At 34.0% G+C, this 21,705-nt stretch overlaps 3 protein-coding genes across 7 annotated transcripts in view; 1 reads left to right on the forward strand and 2 right to left on the reverse strand.

Annotated features, from left to right (window-relative positions):
• Positions 1-21,705, forward strand: part of LOC142977030 (semaphorin-2A-like) — a 341,213-nt gene that overhangs the window by 210,530 nt on the left and 108,978 nt on the right. For 2 of the 4 annotated variants that reach the window (XM_076120701.1, XM_076120699.1), the window contains exon 2: positions 6,170-6,444. The exons of the other annotated variants lie outside the window; for them this stretch is intronic. In XM_076120701.1, the coding sequence (XP_075976816.1) occupies positions 6,237-6,444 (208 nt within the window). In that variant the 5' untranslated portion in view covers positions 6,170-6,236. The remainder of the gene's footprint in view (positions 1-6,169; positions 6,445-21,705) is intronic. 4 annotated transcript variants of the gene reach the window in all.
• Positions 7,282-14,181, reverse strand: LOC142977352 (trypsin CFT-1-like). The gene is made up of 3 exons (XM_076121230.1): positions 14,131-14,181; positions 13,784-13,952; positions 7,282-7,318 (listed from the first exon to the last, which is right to left on the reverse strand). The coding sequence occupies exons 1-3, from the start codon at positions 14,174-14,176 to the stop codon at positions 7,282-7,284; spliced, it is 252 nt and encodes an 83-aa protein (XP_075977345.1). The 5' UTR covers positions 14,177-14,181.
• On the reverse strand, positions 14,792-16,591 carry LOC142977034 (trypsin, alkaline A-like). Of its 2 annotated transcripts, none has more exons than XM_076120708.1 (4): positions 16,449-16,591; positions 16,146-16,317; positions 15,544-15,802; positions 14,792-15,142 (listed from the first exon to the last, which is right to left on the reverse strand). In XM_076120708.1, exons 1-4 carry the CDS (start codon positions 16,492-16,494, stop codon positions 14,843-14,845), a joined length of 777 nt encoding a protein of 258 aa, XP_075976823.1. In that variant the 5' UTR covers positions 16,495-16,591; the 3' UTR covers positions 14,792-14,842. The 2 variants fall into 2 exon arrangements, with proteins under 2 accessions (XP_075976823.1, XP_075976825.1); XM_076120710.1 differs by having other exon boundaries at positions 16,146-16,314; positions 16,449-16,544.

A 21,705-nucleotide genomic window follows, 5' to 3' on the forward strand; every position in this document is an offset into this window, starting at 1 on the left:
AGAGGACACACCTACGGAGATATATTTATCTAAAATCTTAATTTAGTTAATTTTACTTTAGTATGTTTTTGAGCACTGTAATTACAAAAAAATATGTTTTTATAATATTATCGGTCCTGTATGGATGGGAGTGAGGCAAAGGAAATTTTAGAAGGATCGTACCTTTGGTCACTGTCTATCCCTATGGGAAGAGGCGTGATGTTATGTATGTAACTATAAAAAAAAACTGCATCTACAGCTGCAAGCTTAACAAAACGTACTATTATAGTTTCTTCATAAACTTTACTATCTCTAAAGACATTATCAATAGTCCTATTATTTATGTTTAGAATCGTACTATCGGGTTCACCGATATTTATTCAGTTCCCTTCCTAAGGAGCTTACAATTCTCTGTTACGGTATTGTATTAATAATTCACATCGTATTTCCTGGGTCCGCCGCGTATCTCCCTTGGCCAGCCAATTCGTGGATTACTTACTTCTCATTTACTAAACGTTGATTATGCAAGTTATTAGAAAATTATGTGGGAAATTTAAATTTTGTTGTATCGGAATACAAACTTTATTCTTTTCAGAATCAGCAACATTTTTTCAAGAGATTTTCTTACTGCTATCCAGGAAAGCGACAGCTAGTTTTTAATATCCATTTTTTTGAAAGTTTTTTAAATATCTTCTGAAAACACTCATTATCTTATAGATTCGTACTATTCATTCGACTCCATTGCTACATTAAGTCATATTTATCTTCTTAAATAACACACTTTAGCAAGTTTTTACAATGAGTACAAAAAAATGTAAGCCCATTTAGTTTTTGTGTAGTTTTTAAACTTCTCTACAAACAGTATTTTTTCGGTTTCGCAGTAATTTATGACGCGCCGTCTCATAAATTGTCTGATTCATTGTTAATGTTGAACAGGTATTTTAACAATACCAACATTTAGATACAAACCGCTAGGTCTTCTTTCTTCTTTTCGTATGGTTAGTGGTCAACCTAGTGTCAAAGTTGTTCAAGCCGCCCGAAGGCCTTTGACGTGGCTTAACGACTGTTATCTTAATCGACAACAACCGGGACCGACTTTTTACGTGCCCTCCGAAGCACGGAGACGCCCAGTTCAAATACCACTATGCGGTCACCCATCTATGGAATGACCGCGCCAACGGTTGCTTCACCCACAGATCGTTTACCGACCGGTGAGCGTAACTGGCTATGGGCTGCTAGGTAAACTAAGCCAATTCGTATTTTATTTCAGCCACAATTTTGTTATAAAATATGTCAGGTTTTAATCCCTGTGACCAACAAAATAAACATAAATTCGTGTAAATATTTATCACAATATAATCTATTTGTGTAATATAATATGTCTCTGTATATTCGGACGTTCGAAACTAGCTTTAATAAATAAATCCTACAATAATCCTGTAATAAGGCCAATTTATATGCGCAACAAATTGATACTCCCACTAAATTAATTGCTCCGTCCCATTAAGAATACTATTAACGTGTACACCTATAGATGGATATTTAATCTGAACTATTATAAATCTAAATAGCCCACGCCGGACGAAAAAATACATTAATGTTTAAAAACTATTATCCTTAACGTTGATATATTACAATCTCTGTATAAAATATGAAATTCATTATCTTTGAAAAGTATCTCTTTATCTCAGCATAAGTTTTAAATACTAATTCATAATCTAAGGTATTATAGTCATGAGTCCGCAAACATGATCCATGACGAAGAAACCGGCAATCTGTTCAAATTATTGGTCAAGTAAAAAATAACATATTAATTCATCGCATTACAATATAATTTTGGTCGTGACGTTTAAAATGATTTCGTTGAAACGTGTTAGCATAAATAGTTATTTACGACCTGCTGCGACGATTTATTAACTCTCAAATTTAATAAAGATATTAACTGTAATAAATTATAGCTTTCAACTTAAGACATGACTTCATTCTATGCTAAAATTGTTTGTACAGTGTCTCATAATTAGCAAGTTACATAATAATTTGAACTTTATTTGAAATTGTTTTGTGCAAGTGAAAATTTCACCTTTAAATGAGTTACAATTTACTATTGTAGTTTATTGTTTAGTTTTAAGTATGTTCCTCTGGGAGTCGTGAATGGCCTCGCTTTTATTCGGGCTTAGGTGACGACCAGCAAATATATTAAAGACTCATTGTACAGCAGTGGTGCTATTAAGTGTTAGCGTTTTAAACTAAAAATTACTATAAAGAGAAAACCTTCTGCAATCGACCTTTCAAGTTGATTTAATGTAACTAAATTAAACGTAAAACGAACATCTCTGAAAAGGCTTTAAATACATTATAACTTTGAACATACGAATAACAAAACAGATTACAAAGAATGCTGAGCTCGGCACGCCGCGTTCATACATTTCATATCACATTTCAGCACAAACCATTAAAAGCCTCGCGTTCATTACAAGAAAATAATTAAATCGAAATATCATCAAAAACGTTAACACCATTTTAATTGTAATGGGAGCAAATGTTAATTTACTTAACTAAGATGTGTCGGCAGATATTTTTACCGGGTTTAATGACGTGACATGGATACGGGTTGAGGAGGAAACATCAAGTATTGTGTTTCGGGGCTCACTGGTCTTTATCGAGGCGAAATTTCATTATAATCGTACCCCATTCCACCTACCCAGCATTCAATTGGAACACCTCCATACAATTGGGAGGGCTGCCTCAATGGGTTGTCGGATGAAATTTCTTAACATTCTTCGCTCATAATGAGCAGACGCTGTCGTGCAATGGCCAGTAACGGTGTAATTGTACTGCGAAACGAGATCGACAGATATTAAAGGAGATTAAAATCCGCTTAATGAACCCAAGTAATAAAATTACAAGATTTAATATTTTAGAAAATTTCAAGCATTTCTCAAATGGCGAGGTGCTTAAATTTTATTTTAATTAAAATTTTGATAATTTTAAAAAGATTAGGAAAATATTTTATTGAAATTGGCGAAATGAAAATTTTATAGGAACATAAAGTACGGAAAGAAAGAGTAAAGATGCATAGATAATAGCATTCAAAGATTCCCGACGTCATCGTCAGTCTGTTGGTTCTTGAACACCCAATAATTATAAATTAGAAACCTAATCGCTAACGACAAAGACGTAACGCTTTAGTAATTATAAAAATGGAATTCAGATACAGGATGTAGATAAAGAAAGAATAATAATTTACGAGATAAAAAGTCGCCTATCAACGTGCATGAGCGAAGTCGTAGTGAATCACCTGGTAATGAAGACATCATTATAGAACCGGTTCCGATGGCCGAGGGGCTATGGGATTACGACAGAAGCTTCAAATTTTTTTCTGTGAAGTTATTTAACGCACGACTGAATCGTTAACTAAATATTTGTATTTAAATTTTATCTCTGGAGACATGTTTGTTAAGATTATGATCGACGTTTCATCCAATTTTATTACTCACTCTTAACTTGAAAGTTGAAGCCTCCGCTACATCTAAAATGACCGTTATTTTAAGATAGCGTGTCGCAAAATTTCATTTTTTAAATAACTGAAAGTTATTGCTATCCACCTTATAAAACTTTAAAAGTCTTCTAACTCATTTATCATTTCAAATGAATGTCACAATACGTCCTGATCCCAAAGGATCCAAACAAAATAAGAAATGAGTTTTAATGTTGATACCCTTTAAGTGTTATTTAAAAATGGGGGAGATTTGAAATATTTACTGCGAAGGATCTACTGTCAATTGAACAAAAATCGCTCAGGCGTTTAACCCGTAGAGATGTGATAAGTACAACCGATATCATTAATCATTCGAAATAAAATTTTTGAAACCCTCCTGTACGTTTGACAACCCCTAACCGAAGGTACATTATCATGAACATTTAGGCCCAGGATAATACGGCTTCGTATAAATAAAATATATAGAACTCTATATCCTATTGATACCCATGTTTGGTTACATATTTCAACAAAGAAAATAATACAAAAAGGCAATACAATATGTCATTTCAAATTACATTCATTCAAATTAAATTTTGAGGTTGTTTGAAACCAAAGAGCGGAACTAATCACTCCTATTCTAGGAATTTACGATAATAGTTTCTTATTAGCCGGTCTCTCAAAGCACCGCTAACATATAATTTAGTGATACAAAGGCTATTTGACGAGTCGGTGAGAACTTTACTATGTGTTGAATATAACGTAATGGCATAGTACTTTTTGTGTCATAAAAACTTTGAAGTCATTGTATTTCGGTTTATTAGGTCAGCAGCGCTAAAATGTGGGGATTAAACATTAAAACATGTAATATAAACTATTTGATGGGTTATAATGAATGATGAACTAAGTTCCGAGTTTCAGTCCCAACATAAACCCAACTTGCGCGACACGTCTCTATCCCTTTCATAGTCCCTTTTTTGAGGGCCCTATCTATTTAATTCATCTCTGGACTCTTTCAACGAGCGATCCCTGACCGCATTCAGCGAAAGATATCGGTCACATGACGGTCGCCGAGAAAGATTGGAGTTAAATTTAGTAGAAGACATTTATTTACTTATTCAGTGGTGTCCCGGGGTAATCATCTCCAAGGGTTACTCTAGCGATAACGGATCATCGCTGATAATAAAGTAATGGATTAACTTCAAATGTAACGGGTGGGTGTTTTGAAATTTAATGTTGTTGGATTTGTCATCTATTGTGTTTGTGGAAAATTTGAGTATCTGCTTTGAGATTTAACGCGCTATTCTTGAAGTGGAAACATGATTGATGAATCTATTGACGATAGTACATTTTCTCGATTAATTCACAAAAGTCTATCTGTTAAGCTCTTGTCTCTCTTTTATAGGTACAATTAAAACGTCACGAACTAAAAAATATTATACTTTTTTAACAGATTAAAAGTAATAGTCAGATAAATTCACAGAATTGTCTCTATATTTAATCTTACATACTATTTAAAACTTCCATTTAAAAAGCGCTTATAGTGCAAAAAATACTCTTGTAATTAAACGTCTATTACGTGCCGAATCTAGCGAACAGCAATTTAAAAATAAAACAAACAGAGAATTTTCTATGCTGGCCGCGAACTCGCAATAAAGGGTAGTTGATATACCCCTGTTGCATATCGCCATGCGGTTTCCATTACACGAGGTGTGCTTAATGCCATCGGTTCCTGTAATGGTCTTTGCAGCCATTAAGCTACCCCACAACATGCTACTTTTTTAATGTAAACTCAACAAGCGAAATTGTCATTTTTATTGTCAAATAGGCGTACGCAATGTTTTTTTTCCTTCCCCATAATTTTGCTTTATCGGTTTCATTATATTTCTATTCGAGGTACAATTGGCGGGTGACATTTGTTGCTATATTTGCTTCGTTTGCTCTTTCTGATTCTGGTTTGATGGTTCCGACGATAAATCATGGTCTTTTGATAAAGTGAATTGTTTGATGTACGAACAATGACTTGCAATTATTTGCCAAATGTTAGTTTTTAGTAATGCTGTTAGGTGTATTAATTGTTTGGATATATTTTTTACGAACTATTTAGTTAGTGAAATAAAACACATGTACAGAAATTTCTTTTGAGTTAAATTTGAGAGAAAACAAACTAAGTTAACGGTGTTTCTGAAATCCGTATAATAAATTTTAATAAGTGAAATGATAAAATACATCTTATTACAACGCTTAACTCATATTTTATCAAATAAAACATAAAACCAACCCAAAGTCTACTTGGTTTAATCAGTCGACGTTTTTAACGTTAAATATTACACGCACTTCACCAAAATTTACCATAGCTAGCTTAATTACTTTCGCCTAATCTAAATTAATTGGAAGTTTATAACACGATATGAGTGTGTTGTTCACGATCAATTTTAACCGTGAATATTATTAATATGCCTAGTACTTTGGCATCAGTTGCGGGTTTTGATTCTTTAGCTACAAAGGCCGTCGCTTAGGCAGGCCGAATTTAGGCCTAAAAGCTAGGCGTAATCTGCTTACTGCGTATAAAGTTTACTATATGAGTAATGCCTCAGAAGTTTTCGGTTTCCTTTTAACTCTAATAGCAGACAGAATAATCCGCAGTATATTAATGGTTGATGCGGGGTTTTTAAATGACAAAGTATTGAAACTAGGTATCTTTTTTTGCAGAGAATGTCTACAGAATAGAGGATAGACTTAGTTGACTTTTAGTGTTATAGTGTTGTGGTTATTGACAATGTACCCGATGAATAGTCGGACTATGGGTGCTTTGGCTGTGGTCGTGAGATGGACGGTCTTACTGGTGATCGGCGTGAGTTGGCACGTGCACTCACAGGCTGTGCAACAGACTTCGGATGTGGACAACTCGTATAACTTTTACTACGAACAACCTTGTTGTTCTGCACCTATTACCAAGAGTAAATATCACATGAGACATAGGCGAGGTAAGTAATTTTTGAATATTTTTTATTGATTTACGTGATGATAGGTAAATTCTCAATCTGTGTCTATTATACTTATAAAAAACAATCTGAAGATGATTGATGATATTATCTTTGTAGAGTATTACAGTCTAAAATACATACTTTTCTGCTAATAAGATCTTCTTAACACGATTATAAGTATCTCTACTAACTGATGGTATTACATATAACATTAAGTTTCCTTCGAAATTTTTGGTATTTCCGAATGGACCTGCAAGTGTAGGTACATGACTAACGGATCCGTGAATCATGATATCCACGATACAAAATACTCAAAATCACTCACACTAGCGCGTGACAAGTACTCCTATCACTAACACATTCAACATTGAGACGCTTTCAAGGGAACATGACGTGAAGCGAGAAAGAAATACATGTAAACATAACGGGTGTGAGCGTGACAAAATACGTCTTTTGTTTCATTGCCCTCCCCGTGACGGCGAGAGTGAAGATTTTAATACAGTTGTAGTTAATATTTTCACTTGTGAATCTTGTAAGTCGAACCGAATGCATAGACAATAGTTTAAAACTTATGTAGAAAAAATAAGTCATAAATAAACAAAATTCATTTATCAGACAATTTGTGTCGAATCATTTGAAGTAGGCTTTACCGACACTTGGTAAAAACAAATTCCGAACTCGAAAACAAACCTTATAAAAAAGGGAAATCTCCAAACAGATTGCTTGAAACAGTTAACTTATTTTTTCCACTCCTTAATTTACTTCGCCAACTTTTTAATTGTATCCACAATTTTGCAAGGAAATTTTCCTCTTTTGGGTTCAATGTGGTTTGGGTTTCTAGTTCTTGTCTGATGAAGTACAGTTGAGCGGGTTTCTGTAACATTTACACATATGGAATAGTAAATTTAGGAAATAAAAAAGAACAATAATTCAAAATATTTTCCTGGATGTAAAAGAAAAATAAAAAATCTGACTTAACTTTACAATTAGTTTAGAAAATGAATAAGTCACAGTCGAAGCCGCGCGCATAAACTACATATTGTACACGTATCATAGGTAGGTAGTTGTCGATAATTCTCTAAATTATGACTAAGTTTACAGGTGTCAAATCGAAATTACTATTATTAGTGTTGCGGCTTTAGTAGGGTTAGCGGAGATGTGGTCATCCTAGACCGCAATATTAATGTTAAATTTACCGCTTCCATTAAACATTATGGGCTTAAACAGTTTGTTGGGGGCTTAATGAATTTCAAACTTGTATCATTAACCATCGCTGCACTTAATGAAATACACTTTATGTGATACCGCAACACTTTGGACATTGAGATTAATGTTTATGGCAACATATCCAGACATTTGCGCGCCGAATTTATCTCACTCGGTTACCTTTTGGTTTCAATGTTCAATTTTATCTAAGAAGTAAAATAAATGGATATTTCGGCGTTGAACTCCATAAAAAGTTAATAGAATTTTATCCGAATATTGAAATCATAATCAAGTTCTGTACTCAATTTTATCCGTGATACATGTAAAACATACAATAACAGCTTTAAAAATATTGTTTTTGGTAACAAAATAAACATCCATTTAATAAAACATTCAAACGAAATGTGTGTGCCACTCAAAAATATGAAAACTGAAGCGTTTAAAAAGTACTTAGCAAAACGTGACCCTTTTATAGGACATTATTTAACGTTGTCTGTACATTATATATGGAATACTTTCCTAAAACATGGTTGCCGCTAATGACAGGCTGGTGTACTCGTACACCAAAGAATGATCACAAACTTATTCAACCCTTTATCCGTGTTGGGCGTTCGAAAGTTCCTACCCTTGTAATTAGCAACACGCTACTAATTCCGACCGTTTTATTATTATTTATATTTAAGTAGTTTGTGGACCTTTTGTTTGAAATATTTCTAGGAAAAAGTATAGTAGGCGTAGATAATTTGTTTGGAACAATAATCCTAAAAAACCTTTTTCTTGTTGCCAACAGTGTTTGAATGAACGGTAATGTTTATTATTATCAGTAAATTTAACTACTGAATAGTATATGAACGCATTATTGCTTAAAATACAATTTTAACTTAATACCTAGGTACTTTATTCCTACAGCTTATCCAAATTTGTATCAAAACAGTTTTTTCTATCTAAATTAGAGTTAATATACAACACTATTTCAATTTCGATAAAATAAAAATAGTTAAAATCTGATACTTTAAAAGGCAACAGTGTTTTACAATAAAACTTAACATTTAGAATGCGCAATGAATTGTTTGTTAAAACAGAACATTGTTTAAAAACTAAATTTAGTTCGCGTGAATTGAAACGTTTTGTTAATCCTCTCTTTGTGCAAAAACTGTTCAATTTCCGGAATAAAATCTTATGCCGCATGCCGTTCTGACTCATGCCCAATTGTGAAGTACGTTTCGAAGAAATTATTAGAGCCCCACAATTTTGCTGTAGAAAATTTGAAATTTAATAAGAATTTTGTTGAAAAAAGGAAGGTAGACGTGCATGCGACGTATGCAGCTGACGCCAAAAATATGGGCATATTATGATGTCCCTAATCTGCTTCACGGTCTGTTGGACGGGACGGCGTCTGTCGATAACAATAACCGACTTAATACGCCCGATAATCGGTTTTGCTATTCGAAAACATCCGTGATTGACACTTTTGATGACGTTTGAGCCGAAGCAAACGCCCCAAAGTTCACCAATAGCTTTCCATTAGGGGAGTCTACATTTGCAAATAAAATATACAACAGCCAAATGATTTGCGCAAGTGGTTCTGGCAAATAGCAAATATTGGCCGTCATTCTGAGTTCGATCAGTAAAAATAGTTATTTAAAATGTCGCTGCTGTTTATTTAATTTATTTACTGCTCTTACAATTCTGATTTATGTGAGACAGTCTGCTCAAAATTAAGTTTGGTAGAATTCAGTGAAAAATTAATGAACACAAAGTTGAATAAAGATCTAAATTTGCTTTGATGATAACTAAACCATGAACTATTTGATGTTTTAGAACTAAACAACTAATTACGAACTTTGTATTAGAAAGCTTAATTTGAAACGCATATAGACTTTGAAACTTTAAAGATTCACGAGAGTTACCATCAAAGTTTAATCCTTAAGTCATTTTATACATTTCAACGCACTGTATCAGAATGTTTGCTGGATAAAGGTTAACGTCATCTAGAAATAAAAAGTATATGAAACGTCTTAAGAGTACAAAAGAACACAATATTTAACAAAAGTAGCGAGCGCTATTTCAAACTTAAGTGACCATGAACTGAAACACTCAAAACGATCCAAGAGTAAGCTGGATGAGTCTGAGAGGCAAATGTCCATGCTAGTGGCGAGCAAACAAAAAAAAAACGCACAGGCCGAGTTGAAAGAAAGAGCGCACTCAACCGGGCTAAAGCGAAAAAGGTAAAAAAAGAATCACACAATAAGTGAAGGAGGCAGCCCGTCGTGCCACGTCCGGGCTAGACGAAACTTGGACGAATCCTGACTCACTGACCACTCATTTGATACAACTACGATCTCATTTAGAGACCTAAACGAACAATTTTATCTTTGAGAAGGACTCTATTGATAATTAAAATGGCAAAGCACTTCGTTAGAATTTTTTTTGACGTCTTTTGTGTCGGACGTCGGTGTTTAATAGTATACAAATATACAGGTTCATTACACAGCTTTTTATTACAGAGCTGATTCATGATTTTTATTCTTCTTTTGCAACAATCTATTTATTTCACACGAAAATGTGCTAGATTTTATCATGAAGATACCACAGTATGTCCAAGACAACAATATTTTTCAAATTTATAGCAATTTGCAATTTATCATACTTGTCTCCTGGTAATATCTTCCTCAACGTCCCTCACAGCGGTATCTGACACACGACACCAAACAACATACGACATGACATTACTTATTTCTATATACGTTTGCCACAAAACATTTTGCTTAAAATTTAGTCACGTAGTCATGAGGGGTGTCCCATGTCGCATCTTCAAACCATTGCGATGGTCCATTGTATTCTCACGAGACAAAAGGGTTGAGGACTCTCTAAGGAAGCTCACCTTCGTCAAACCGCTTTTTGGAATCAAACGTTCAGGTATTCGGAATAGATTGGAACATTTTATCTTATGTTGTTGGTGCGGGTATACGATTACTATACAAAGCTAATGTATGTGAAACGAGGTTTTGTTGTTACGTGGAAATTGTATTGTTGAATGTTTTTTGCGGCCTTCGAAATTTCATCAATCACCGACTACGTGAATGGTTCTTGTTTTGGTATCAGTTTCTTCCTGACTTGGTATCACACAAGTACATTCACGCATTTTTTTAAATATTTACACAGATATATATTTTTTAATATATTACCAAATTTTAAGTAACTCTGGTAAAGTCCAGACGACTCTTTCAGTGAATTTTTATTTACCGTATTTTGTACGTAGTTCGCGTGAATTCTGTTAGCAGTAATGTTCATAATAATCTTGGAACACGAAACAATAACTCGGTTTTCTTGCAAACGCAATCGTTACATGTTTCAGTGGAATTACATTGTATTTAGATAAAATAACAGCAAACATTTAATTGTATTTAATTATTGTCTCATTTAATGTCATAGATTATAACGGTAATATTTTCACTCGATAACTAGGAGTTAATAATTATGAATGTAAATGAGTCTCCAGTGTTTAAATTCATGTAAATCAAATTGTGTACCTATTGTTACTACCTCTATAGCAGTTATGATTCGGTATATTTATTACATTTTAGTTCCTCATTATTTACTGTTTCACTAAATACCTATGTGCATTATTATTTATGGTAAAAGTAAAAGTACCTAAGTTTATATTTTTTTATAAACAATCATTGTTAGTTGACCCATCTATGTACATACATTTATTGCGTTTTACTAAAAGAATGTGCTGACGGAAGGTTAAATTAGCTTTTTGAATTCTTTCCAGTATTTGACTATGTGATACGGAAAGAACCCCATGTGCAAACAAGACGGATGCCTCCAGACATGACGACTTTCAACATAAAAATAAAAGATTCAAAGGCAATGAAATGCTAACACCAAAAAAAGTCTCTTCGAGAATGTCGCAGTTTATTTTCGAGACAAAACTGCTTGTTTAGGTTTCTCAAAAGAGTGAACAAACACTTTAATACGGGACACTAGCTTCACAACTACCCGTGTAGTTATAACGGACTGCGTTCTTTTTTGCCCTCTCATTTGCTCGAACGAAATGACCGTATTCAAAAGCAAGTTTATACAGTGGTTTTTCAGTGAAATATAAACTCGGTACAAGAGCTACTTATTGTTATGAAAATCAATGCATTATTTATGTGCCACACATCTGTATTTATTGCGGGAAATTAAGAGAAAAAAAAGGTTAATGGAGTGTCAATAACGATAATATTTTACGATTCTGTATGACTTTTGCACGTGAATATTTCGACATTAAATGATTTAACGTTATAAGGTATGCCCCCAATATTTTAAATATTGGTTTATTAATGATTCAAGCATACTTAAGTAATTCATTGCAGTTCCATATTTGGTGTTTTGCATATTATAAACGGGCCATTTTCGGATACATTTCGTCGATGAAACTGCCCTGATAGCGATGGAACCTCATATGAAAATAAAGCGGGCATTGTTAGTGAATATTGCAGAAAATAATGGGAAAAAGTTGGTGGTTTATAAAGTTGTCTCACAATAGTGTTTCATACAATAGACAGATAAATGATGAAGTGTTATTGGCTGGAACATAGGTGACATTTAACAACTTTAAATCGACCTCAAATCTTATTAAATTATATGTTTGGTGGATCAAAAACAGTTAAGTTACTGTTTTTCCAGTTTAACGCATTGCTGTAAATAATTATACATTTAGTACTTGTTAGGTTTCCTGGAAATAACTATTAATCCATAATATCCCGCAGCGCTCGTTATATTATTTTCTTCCTAAATTCAGTAGTGTACAAATCCGTATATTAATTAATGAATTAACGTTGAACGGAATTAACTGAAACATTGGGATTACAGCCGCAGCTGCATGAAACTGTATACAAGATTATACCGATGAGGTTTAAGTATAAACAAACGCACTAATTAGCAACAGGGCATTTGTTCCGTTATGCAGTCCAACAATATAATTGCATTATGCCTCTGGCGTAATTTCATCGATAGCTTTCCATTTACTCGAAATGTTATTGCGAACAAATTAATAAAATTATTTTAATTTTACATATACAATCTGTCACGGTTCGGACATAATCAGTTTATTAAAAGCTACAGTTGTCCTACGAACAAACACTGTTTTAATGAATTATGGCCAAAAATGTATGTATATCATTAAAGTTGATTAACTCGATTATCTCGCTTCTGTGTAAAGCTCTCCGTTAATATTATTGATTTATGTTTATGCAGTCAAACTGTTGGTAGTTACGCTTTGCCTTTTTAATGAAATAAACGAGATTGCGGGATTAATTAACAATATCAAAGCATGATGTATGGACGGTCTAATATGGTATATTATATAAATTATTTTAATAAATACTTTGATTTGCGGCTAGGACTTATCCACGCCCGACGTTATAATATATAAACCAAAAAAATATGAAAAAATACTAAAAAGAATCCCATGATGAAAAAAGAAATTGTATTTACATCATTTAAAACCTTATGCGTTAGCCTGAATCCAACTGGTAAATTGGGAGACGCGTACAGTGATGGCAGGGTGTTCACCCTGACCGCAAGCACCGCGGCCAAACGAAACAACACCGACGACAACACCATTATGATAAACAGGTGATCCGGAGTCACCCCGACATGTTCCTCGACCACCTACATCAAGCCAGCCGACGCACAACATGTTCTTTGTAATCTCCCTGCCAGTGTACCGCTCGTTACAAATATCTTGGTTGACAGTCCAGATTTGCACGTGTCGTAGTTGTTCTGCTGGCGTCCAATTTACCATTTCCTGTATGAAAAAGAATCGATACATAAAACTCACTAGTTTTCTTAACTAAATTAGAAGATTTATTCCATTCTAATACCAAAAACTAATACCACTGGTATTTGTTTCAACTCAAATTTTTTTTCTAAAATCGATAGTACCTAATAGAGAATTGAGCAACTGTTGAAAATTATTTTGAATATATTTGTTTCAACTTAACTTTTAAACCAACAAATAAATAAATAATTAGGAAGACTTACTTACTGACAAGCACAATAATATACAAGGAAAAATTTTCCAACTGAGAGTCAAGAAAATAAACGATGAATCGCACTTTACTTTACGCACGTTACTTACTGGACGCAGTGAGAAGCAGTGAGGATGGCTCTCTGGTTAAGTATAGCACCACCACACATCTGACGGAAGTTAATCTGCTGGAAATCGTAGAGTAGAGGAGTGGCTTCTGGGTAGTTATCAATGGTGGTTATAGTGCCACCAATGATCCTAGAAGAAGGCGGAACGGCTGCTGCAAATTGAAAGAAATAAATTATATCACAACCATTTATTGGCGTAATTTATGTTCGTATGTGACTTTTTGATTGATATTATAACTATTTAGTAGAAAGCTATCAAGATAAAACAAATAGTATCAATTTTGTTGGACTATTGAAGTTAATTTCTATCAGAAAATAAACTGGTTTTACCTGTAACAGCTGCCACATAGACGGCTAACAAAACAAATGTACGCATTTTTGTCTTCCAACAATAATACTAGTGAAAAACAATTAATTCCTAATTATTTATATTATTGTAATGTGTCTTTTTATCTTATCCGAAAAGACAAGATTAATATTTAATTACTGTCCTGTTAGTGCTACCGATTTACAAAAGATTGAAGATAGTAAAATAACACGTGGGCAATTAAATTGTTTTATCAAAGCTATCTGTGTATGTAGACTTTTGACTATATGCGTGTCAAGAAGAAATATAACAAGGTCTAAAGAAACGTTAGTGACCTCAGCCGACCGTTTGGCAATGAAGCATAGTGTTAGCTTAGTTCTTTGGTGTTTAGAAAAAGCTTTTCTGTTAGCTCCGGGAAATTCGTGTAAAGAAACGCCCGTTCTGTGTCACAGTCGTTTCACATACGTAACAACCATTTAGAAAATTCAAGTCTATCTTACAATTCGACAACTACGCGTTTTAGCACGAAAGGAAAACTATGATGAGAATTTCTGCTCCTTAGTTCATCCTCAGCGTTAGGATTAGGAAAATCAAATTAAAATTGTAATAATATATTTGTGAGTAAATAACAATGTCATTTTTTTTATTTAATTTGATTGTCAGGATGTTGAATAAAAGAGTAACTTAACTTTACCACTATGGTAGAGAACAGCAATATTTTTATTTACTAACAAATTATGCGTTTTCTTGAATCCAACTGATGAAGCGAGAAACGCGTACATTAACAGCGGGATGTTCGCCCTGGGCACAAGGGCTGCGACCAAATGAAACTAAACCGACAACAACTCCATTATGGAATACAGGAGACCCGGAGTCACCGCGACATGTTCCTCGGCCGTCCACGTCGAGCCAACCAATGCACAGCATGTTGTCAGTGATCTCCCTTCCACCGTAACGTTCATTGCATAGCTCCTGATTGACAGTCCACACTTGAACATGATGGAGCTGCTCAGGAAGCGTCCAAGTCACTTGTTCCTGTTGAATAAAAATGTACGGTAAACAAACAATACATAAATGGTTGCTTTTGACGGTCAGATCAGACGATCAGCGAAGTCTTTCTTCCAACTATAATATGGAAGGTCGGTTCTAACGAATGCAGCTCGATACCAGCATTTTATATTAAACGACTGCCTATCGGAACTCCACAACCCAGCTAGCTGGGTTATAAAACAATACCCTTCGCTAAGACTGGTTGTCAGACTTTCAAGCTTCTGACTACTGGTTACGACTGTCAAAGATCTTTGAAAATTACAGCCCGGACCCACAATCTTATATTTTCTTGTTTATTTTACGTATTTTTTTATTTTGACGGTCTTTGAATTGGACAAAATGTTAAATCAATATGACATGAACATGATGTTCTGATAAGTACTTACAATGACTCCCCATCCGACAGCCCAGACCACCTGATTATCAGCAAGATGGTAATTAGGTCCAGCGATGCGCGCAGGTTGTACAACTTTGCTATAAACGATCGGAGTGACAGTGTGCATAATAGCGATGTCGGAATCTCTTGTCACGGTGTTGTGGTTCGGGTTGCGGATAATTTTAGCGCAAGTATGAAGCACACCCCCACTGCTGGCATAAGAAGAACCTACACGAATACGCCAGGCTGGGGGATTGTCCATGAAACCACTGTAAAAATAAAATAAAACGTGTTTATATAAGACTTATAAATCACAAACAACTAAACCAGAAAAGAGTATTATCAGCTATTTTGATTTTAATTATTTTGTCTCTTCATACGAAATTGACCTGAAACTATGACTAGTAGCTAAGTATAACAAGTAGTATTTAGTTAACTATAAGTTATTTATAGTTTAGTTTTGTATAATGTTAATAGTACTTAATATTATGTTAATAGAAAAACAAATATAAATAAAAAACTATGACTTGGTATAATTATTGATGAGACCAGGGAAAATTATACCCAGAATAGGACTGATAGAAATGTAAGTATTGCTACTTAGTAACTTACAGAACACAGTGAGCGGCAGTAAGAATAGATCTTTGGTTCAGTATGGAACCACCGCAGTTTTGGCGGAAATTAATCTGATTAGAGGCAAAGAGGAGAAGAACGACTTCAGGATAATTGTCAATAGTAGTTTCATGGCCACCAATGATTCTCTCAGGAGATTGTGGAACAGCTGCTGTAAATAAAAAAAGTTATTTTACTATTCATATAGTTTTACTCCACCTTGCATTATAAATAAAAAGCTAAGCTTGTTGTTCTTCTATCGCTTTTGAAACAAAGGAAATATTCTAATAATAATTATAATACCTGTAACAGCTGCCACACAAAAGGCTAATAAAGTGATAGCGCGCATTTTTTGTCTTCACCTGACCAAAAATACTAATGGAAAACTTCAAAAACGTATTTATTTATATTGTGTTAAAGTATTAACTTTAATCATTATCTTATCCAAAAGACAAGATTACTCCCTAATTACTGTCTCATACGCGAAATAAGTATTACAAATCTTGAAAAGATTATAAGATAGCAAAAGCATAAGGCAATTATATATCTTCTTAAGAATCTGCCCACACATGATGACATTCAATAACTCCAGGCACCTGTATCCGTGTCCACTGTTTATCTACACGTTAACAATTAATTATTCGGAAAACATAATTATCATAACATCGTAACATAAAGCTTTGACGAGTGCAACGGAATCTAAATTAAATTTCATTCAGCACTTTATCTCCTTTGCCGGCGGGACCTTGAGTCAGACCACATTAACTGTATTACGGCCGCTTTGTTCACTTTTAAACAATTGTGGTAACGAGAAGAGAATCCACAAATTCCAGTCGTAAAACACTCATCAGGAACTCACCGCTGACGTTTGCTGCGCGCCATTGTTGCCAAAAAGCATCAAAATTCTTCGCGTCTGGAAAATTTCAGCCTTTGTGTGGTGAATGGCCGAACATTGAAGCCTCCCAAGTTACTTGCTTAATCTCTGCTCCGCCCCCTTTGTGTTCCAGTCATCAATACTTTTAGAAATTGCACCTCGAGCGGGTTCTGTGTCTGGCGGTTTTTCGGCCGCTTATTTGAAACAGGGATTTTGGCTCGCGGCATTACATTTCACTCTATTGTGCATTGTCAATAAGTACTCGTGATGTAGTTACTACGTAACTGTAGAATTCGACAATAGCACGTTAACGTTTTTAAGGTTTCTTTTAAAATATCTGATTATAAAAAAATCTCATATCATAGTCTTTTAAGAGCCTTTATCTAGGCTAGCGTAGTCGGTTCGTTAAATTTTAACATCTCAATTTAAAGGCAATCTTCCAAAATTTATCTCATCGTCATTAGCATAATTGTGCGGCGATTAATTCGAAATAATAATGAAGTAATAGAAACAATCCTGACAAAACGTTTTTAACGCAATAATAATAAATCTTTCTTGCAGCAGATTGTCCCCGGACGTTCTCTTAAAATTTCGTTTGCAGAAATAATGGAATAAGTTTAATTAGTTTCCTCTGCAGAGGTGCCTAGTCTTAATTAAGCTTTGGTTTCAGCCATAATGTTAGAAGCCCGTTGTTTGTTTCTGACGCCTACAAATCCTATTCTACTTGCCGATTCTAAATATTGACTTTGGAAAACATTTAATGAACAGTCGCGAGTTTTATTGTTTGCAATTTTGTTACTGTTGATGTTTCTTTAATACTCAAAGCGCGATTTTAAAACACTTTATTGTTCTGTAATGGTAAAAATGTAAAGTTTTTCGATAAACAATTGTCTTTTTATTCGACTTTCAGATTCAGCAGCTATAATAAAATATTATTCTATCTGCGTATTTAGACGCAGTGAATTTTCACGTTCACCGAGCAACTGTTTCGATGTCTTGAACAATAAACACAAAGAGTCCCCGTCTCCTTTATCGAGTCTCCTTTTATTCGACTGCAATCCGCTTTCGTCAAAGGTAATTCGATACGTGAATCTTGTTCGTTTTCTGTTCGCACTTAAGTATTGCGCCTTTAGTTTGTTTTAGCCGTAACTTTATACCCGCGAACTTCGCGCCCCCTATTGACACTTCCAATCAAAACATGTGTGTTGAATGGTCTCATTGAGAACGTTTTTTAGAAAATCGATAACGGCTATGTAGTGAGTGAAGTGAAAAGGGATATGATTACTACAGCGGAAGGCTGTTTGGTGTTTTAATGTAATCGATAAATCAAAACATACAAAAAAATACCCTTTAGAATTTCTAAACTATCATTAAAAATGAGAATGGTAATGTGACAGCACTTTATGTTGTGATTTTTCGGTTATATAAGAATAGCGCCCGAAGTAAGTAACAACACAAACCAACCCCTACAACGATTATACTTTTAACTAGCAGTTTATGAACACAACAAACACGAATTATTCATTTTCAAAACAATTTTTTACACGGAACACGATATCAAAAAAGTTTTAAAGCGAATCATTTAACCATGCGGTATCATTGGAAATGTGAATTAAACATCGATCTCGGTGTATCAACCGTTCGTTTACGATCATCGATGTAAATCGTGCGATATCGATGCCATAAAACAAACCGCAGGATTACCGATTTAAATTCGTCGATATCAAAGCAGTTAAAGGGGGCCTTTATAAATTAACGACGCCAATTTCCCTAATGACATTGTAAAAGGAAAGTTAACGATTAACGATCGGTTTTCACGATTGTATCGTTACATGTTATGTCGATGTCAACATGATTCATATTCGAATGATGTACGTTTATTTTGCTTCGGTTTGCGAGTCTCTTTCAATTTTATTCTAATTGCTAATTCAAAGAATATTTAGCAAAAATATGGTGTAACTATTTATTGATCGGCAAGTACCTATCTACAAGCTTTTCCGACAGTTCCCGGAATAACTTTCACACGATAAATTGTATTTAACTCAATAAGATTCAAGCAAATACTTTTCAATCGAACTATTATAGACTACAAAAGCAACAGAAGCCTAGAAATTATTGAGTGTATCCTGGAGGCTACTAAATTTAATTTTCCCCACAAAACACGAACCCAATTACTTAGGGTAAGGGTTATTTTTTTAACAAATCGCGTCAAGAACAACAGCGGTTGGATCTTGTAAACTTAGTTTGTTATAAAATTAATTATCAAGTGCCTTTAACAGGTGTACCCTAAGGGCTCCGTTCAATCGGATGTTTACTAAGATATGATTTGTGCAATCAAAAACAAATGCCTTGAGATCGTTCCGTGTAATTAAACTTGGGGATCTGTCTTGATTATTAGCTGACGGTGACGTTGTAACGCGAATATTGTTTTTGATAGTAGGGGTAGGAACGTGTAATAATATTTAACAATAAGATATGGGGCCTCGACTTGCTCAGTTTATATTAAGTTATTAAGTAAGTTAGGTAGCTATATCTAAAAAGACTCTGTCAGTTCCATAACTTCTTCGTCGCTGATGTCCTAAATTCAGCTGTGAATCTTGCATACGAGGATCACCACTAAGTCGTTAGACTACAGTTGCTATAAACTTGTACATTTTAATTAGTATCAAGGTGTTTTATCGAGTTACAAAAGTAAAAAAATTGTATCTATTTATACGAAGCTTCAAATATGTAAGTAATTCCATTCAACGTTCTACGCTGATAATATAATTGTAATTATATTTTTTTTATATGCGCTCAGCCGTAAGCATTGAAACAACTGTTAAAATGTTAAAATCTTATTGTGCGCTAAAATTACCTTCAAATAGCACTAAAGATAATAAAACGAATAGCTACTAGCTACAGAATACTATTTTATGAATTCAAACAAATAACATTAAATATTATTTGCAAAAACCATTGAACTTTGAGTATATTGATATTTCATTCGATTCAATTCAGCATCGTCAGATTCAAAGCAATAGAATCGTGAAAAATGCTAATAATTTGGCTGAAATATCCATTACTACGATTGTCGATTAGGCAAATGGCCGACGTCTGCCGTTACTGAATGAAAAGTATTGGATAAACAGCTTCGTCAGGTTTCTAAGAATGTTCGGTTTGTTTGCTTTTTGATTAGGGTAATTAGGTATGTAAGTAATATTATGTGAAAGTGTTTTTTAAAGTGACTTTTTGATAGTTCTTAGCATAGAATAAAAATGCGACGCGACTTACAAAGGTGGGAACGCGCTATAATTTATTTTACCACCACTTTATTGTATGTTATTGTAATCTAAAATAAAATATGTAATATTATTGCATTTCGAAAACATTACATAATTATTATAATTAAATTTTTAAAATTATCACACGTCCACGCTAATCTCACATAAAAATTACACAACTTTTACTTTAATTACCATCCATCTTTATCACTGATCAGAATATCCCGGGTTTCATTAAATTAGAACCCACCCCATAGGTCATGTGACTCCTAAATTGTATTAGTTTGTTACTTTTTTTATATTTGTTCCCCCAAACTGTGGTAAATTGGCTTGAGATCACGCCATTGTAACCATAAACTATTGGATTGGTATTGCGGCTTTGTATTTAGCTTTTATGGCGGGAATATTACTTGGAAACGATTTTCCGCAGCCGGCTAGTAAATAATTTTATTTGAAGTAATTTTTGTGTGAATGTTCGGTAAAGTTAGATTGGGGTGGAGTGAAATAGTTTTGTTATGGATTTTTGTCTGATTGAAAGACGTTGCAAGTAGGTATTCTTATATAACGTTTACATTTCATGTCTCAAGTTAGACTTCACTACTAGAATTAGAGGAGTAACTTAGATTTATAAGGAAAACAAATTTACGGGTCGAATAAATAGAGTGTTTCTTTTTAATCGCTTTTATTAATCATGAATAGCAACTGGTCAATTGACAACCATAGGTTGTAAACAAATTTATCTTGATATTAAAACTTAGCATGCTTTTGCATCGTGTAAGTCTTATCTGAAGATTATTTTATTATCTTCCAATTAATTATGTGTGATGCATAAACATCTACAAATATATCTAAAACAAGGATGTTTTTAAAGTAATTAGCTTTTGTCCGTAGTTCCGCATTCGTGATTGTTTTATAGCCTGTGTCTTTTCACAAAATACAATCCCCAGCTCAACTGTTTTAGTCGTTTTGCATTCAAAATCATTATCAAATCATTTATTCATTTAGACCAAATACTGACACTTTGATAGTCGTTACAATTACTGAATCTACCACTAGCTCGGAAAGGGGGTAGAGCCTTAAAAGAAAAGCTAGCTCTTTTCAATCGCCAAAAGTTTTACAATGTGGTTGATACAATAATTGATCATGCGAGGAGCCGGCAACAATCAGCGATATAGACTAAACGTCAATTAATATTAATTAAAAACGTTATTTATAGTCACACTAACAAAACTACTTTCGCTTTTGTATCTATTACTAGCTGACCCGCGCAATTTCGCTTGCGTCACATAAGAGAGAATGCGTCATAATTTTGCCCGTTTTTGTACATTTATCGTTGCTACTCCGCTCCTATTGGTCGTAGCGTAATGATATATAGCCTATAGCCTTCCTCAATAAATAGGCTCTCTAACACTGAAATATTTTT

The sequence above is a fragment of the Anticarsia gemmatalis genome, chromosome 12 (genome assembly GCF_050436995.1).
Source record: "Anticarsia gemmatalis isolate Benzon Research Colony breed Stoneville strain chromosome 12, ilAntGemm2 primary, whole genome shotgun sequence".
NCBI classification, from domain to species: Eukaryota; Metazoa; Arthropoda; class Insecta; order Lepidoptera; family Erebidae; genus Anticarsia; species Anticarsia gemmatalis.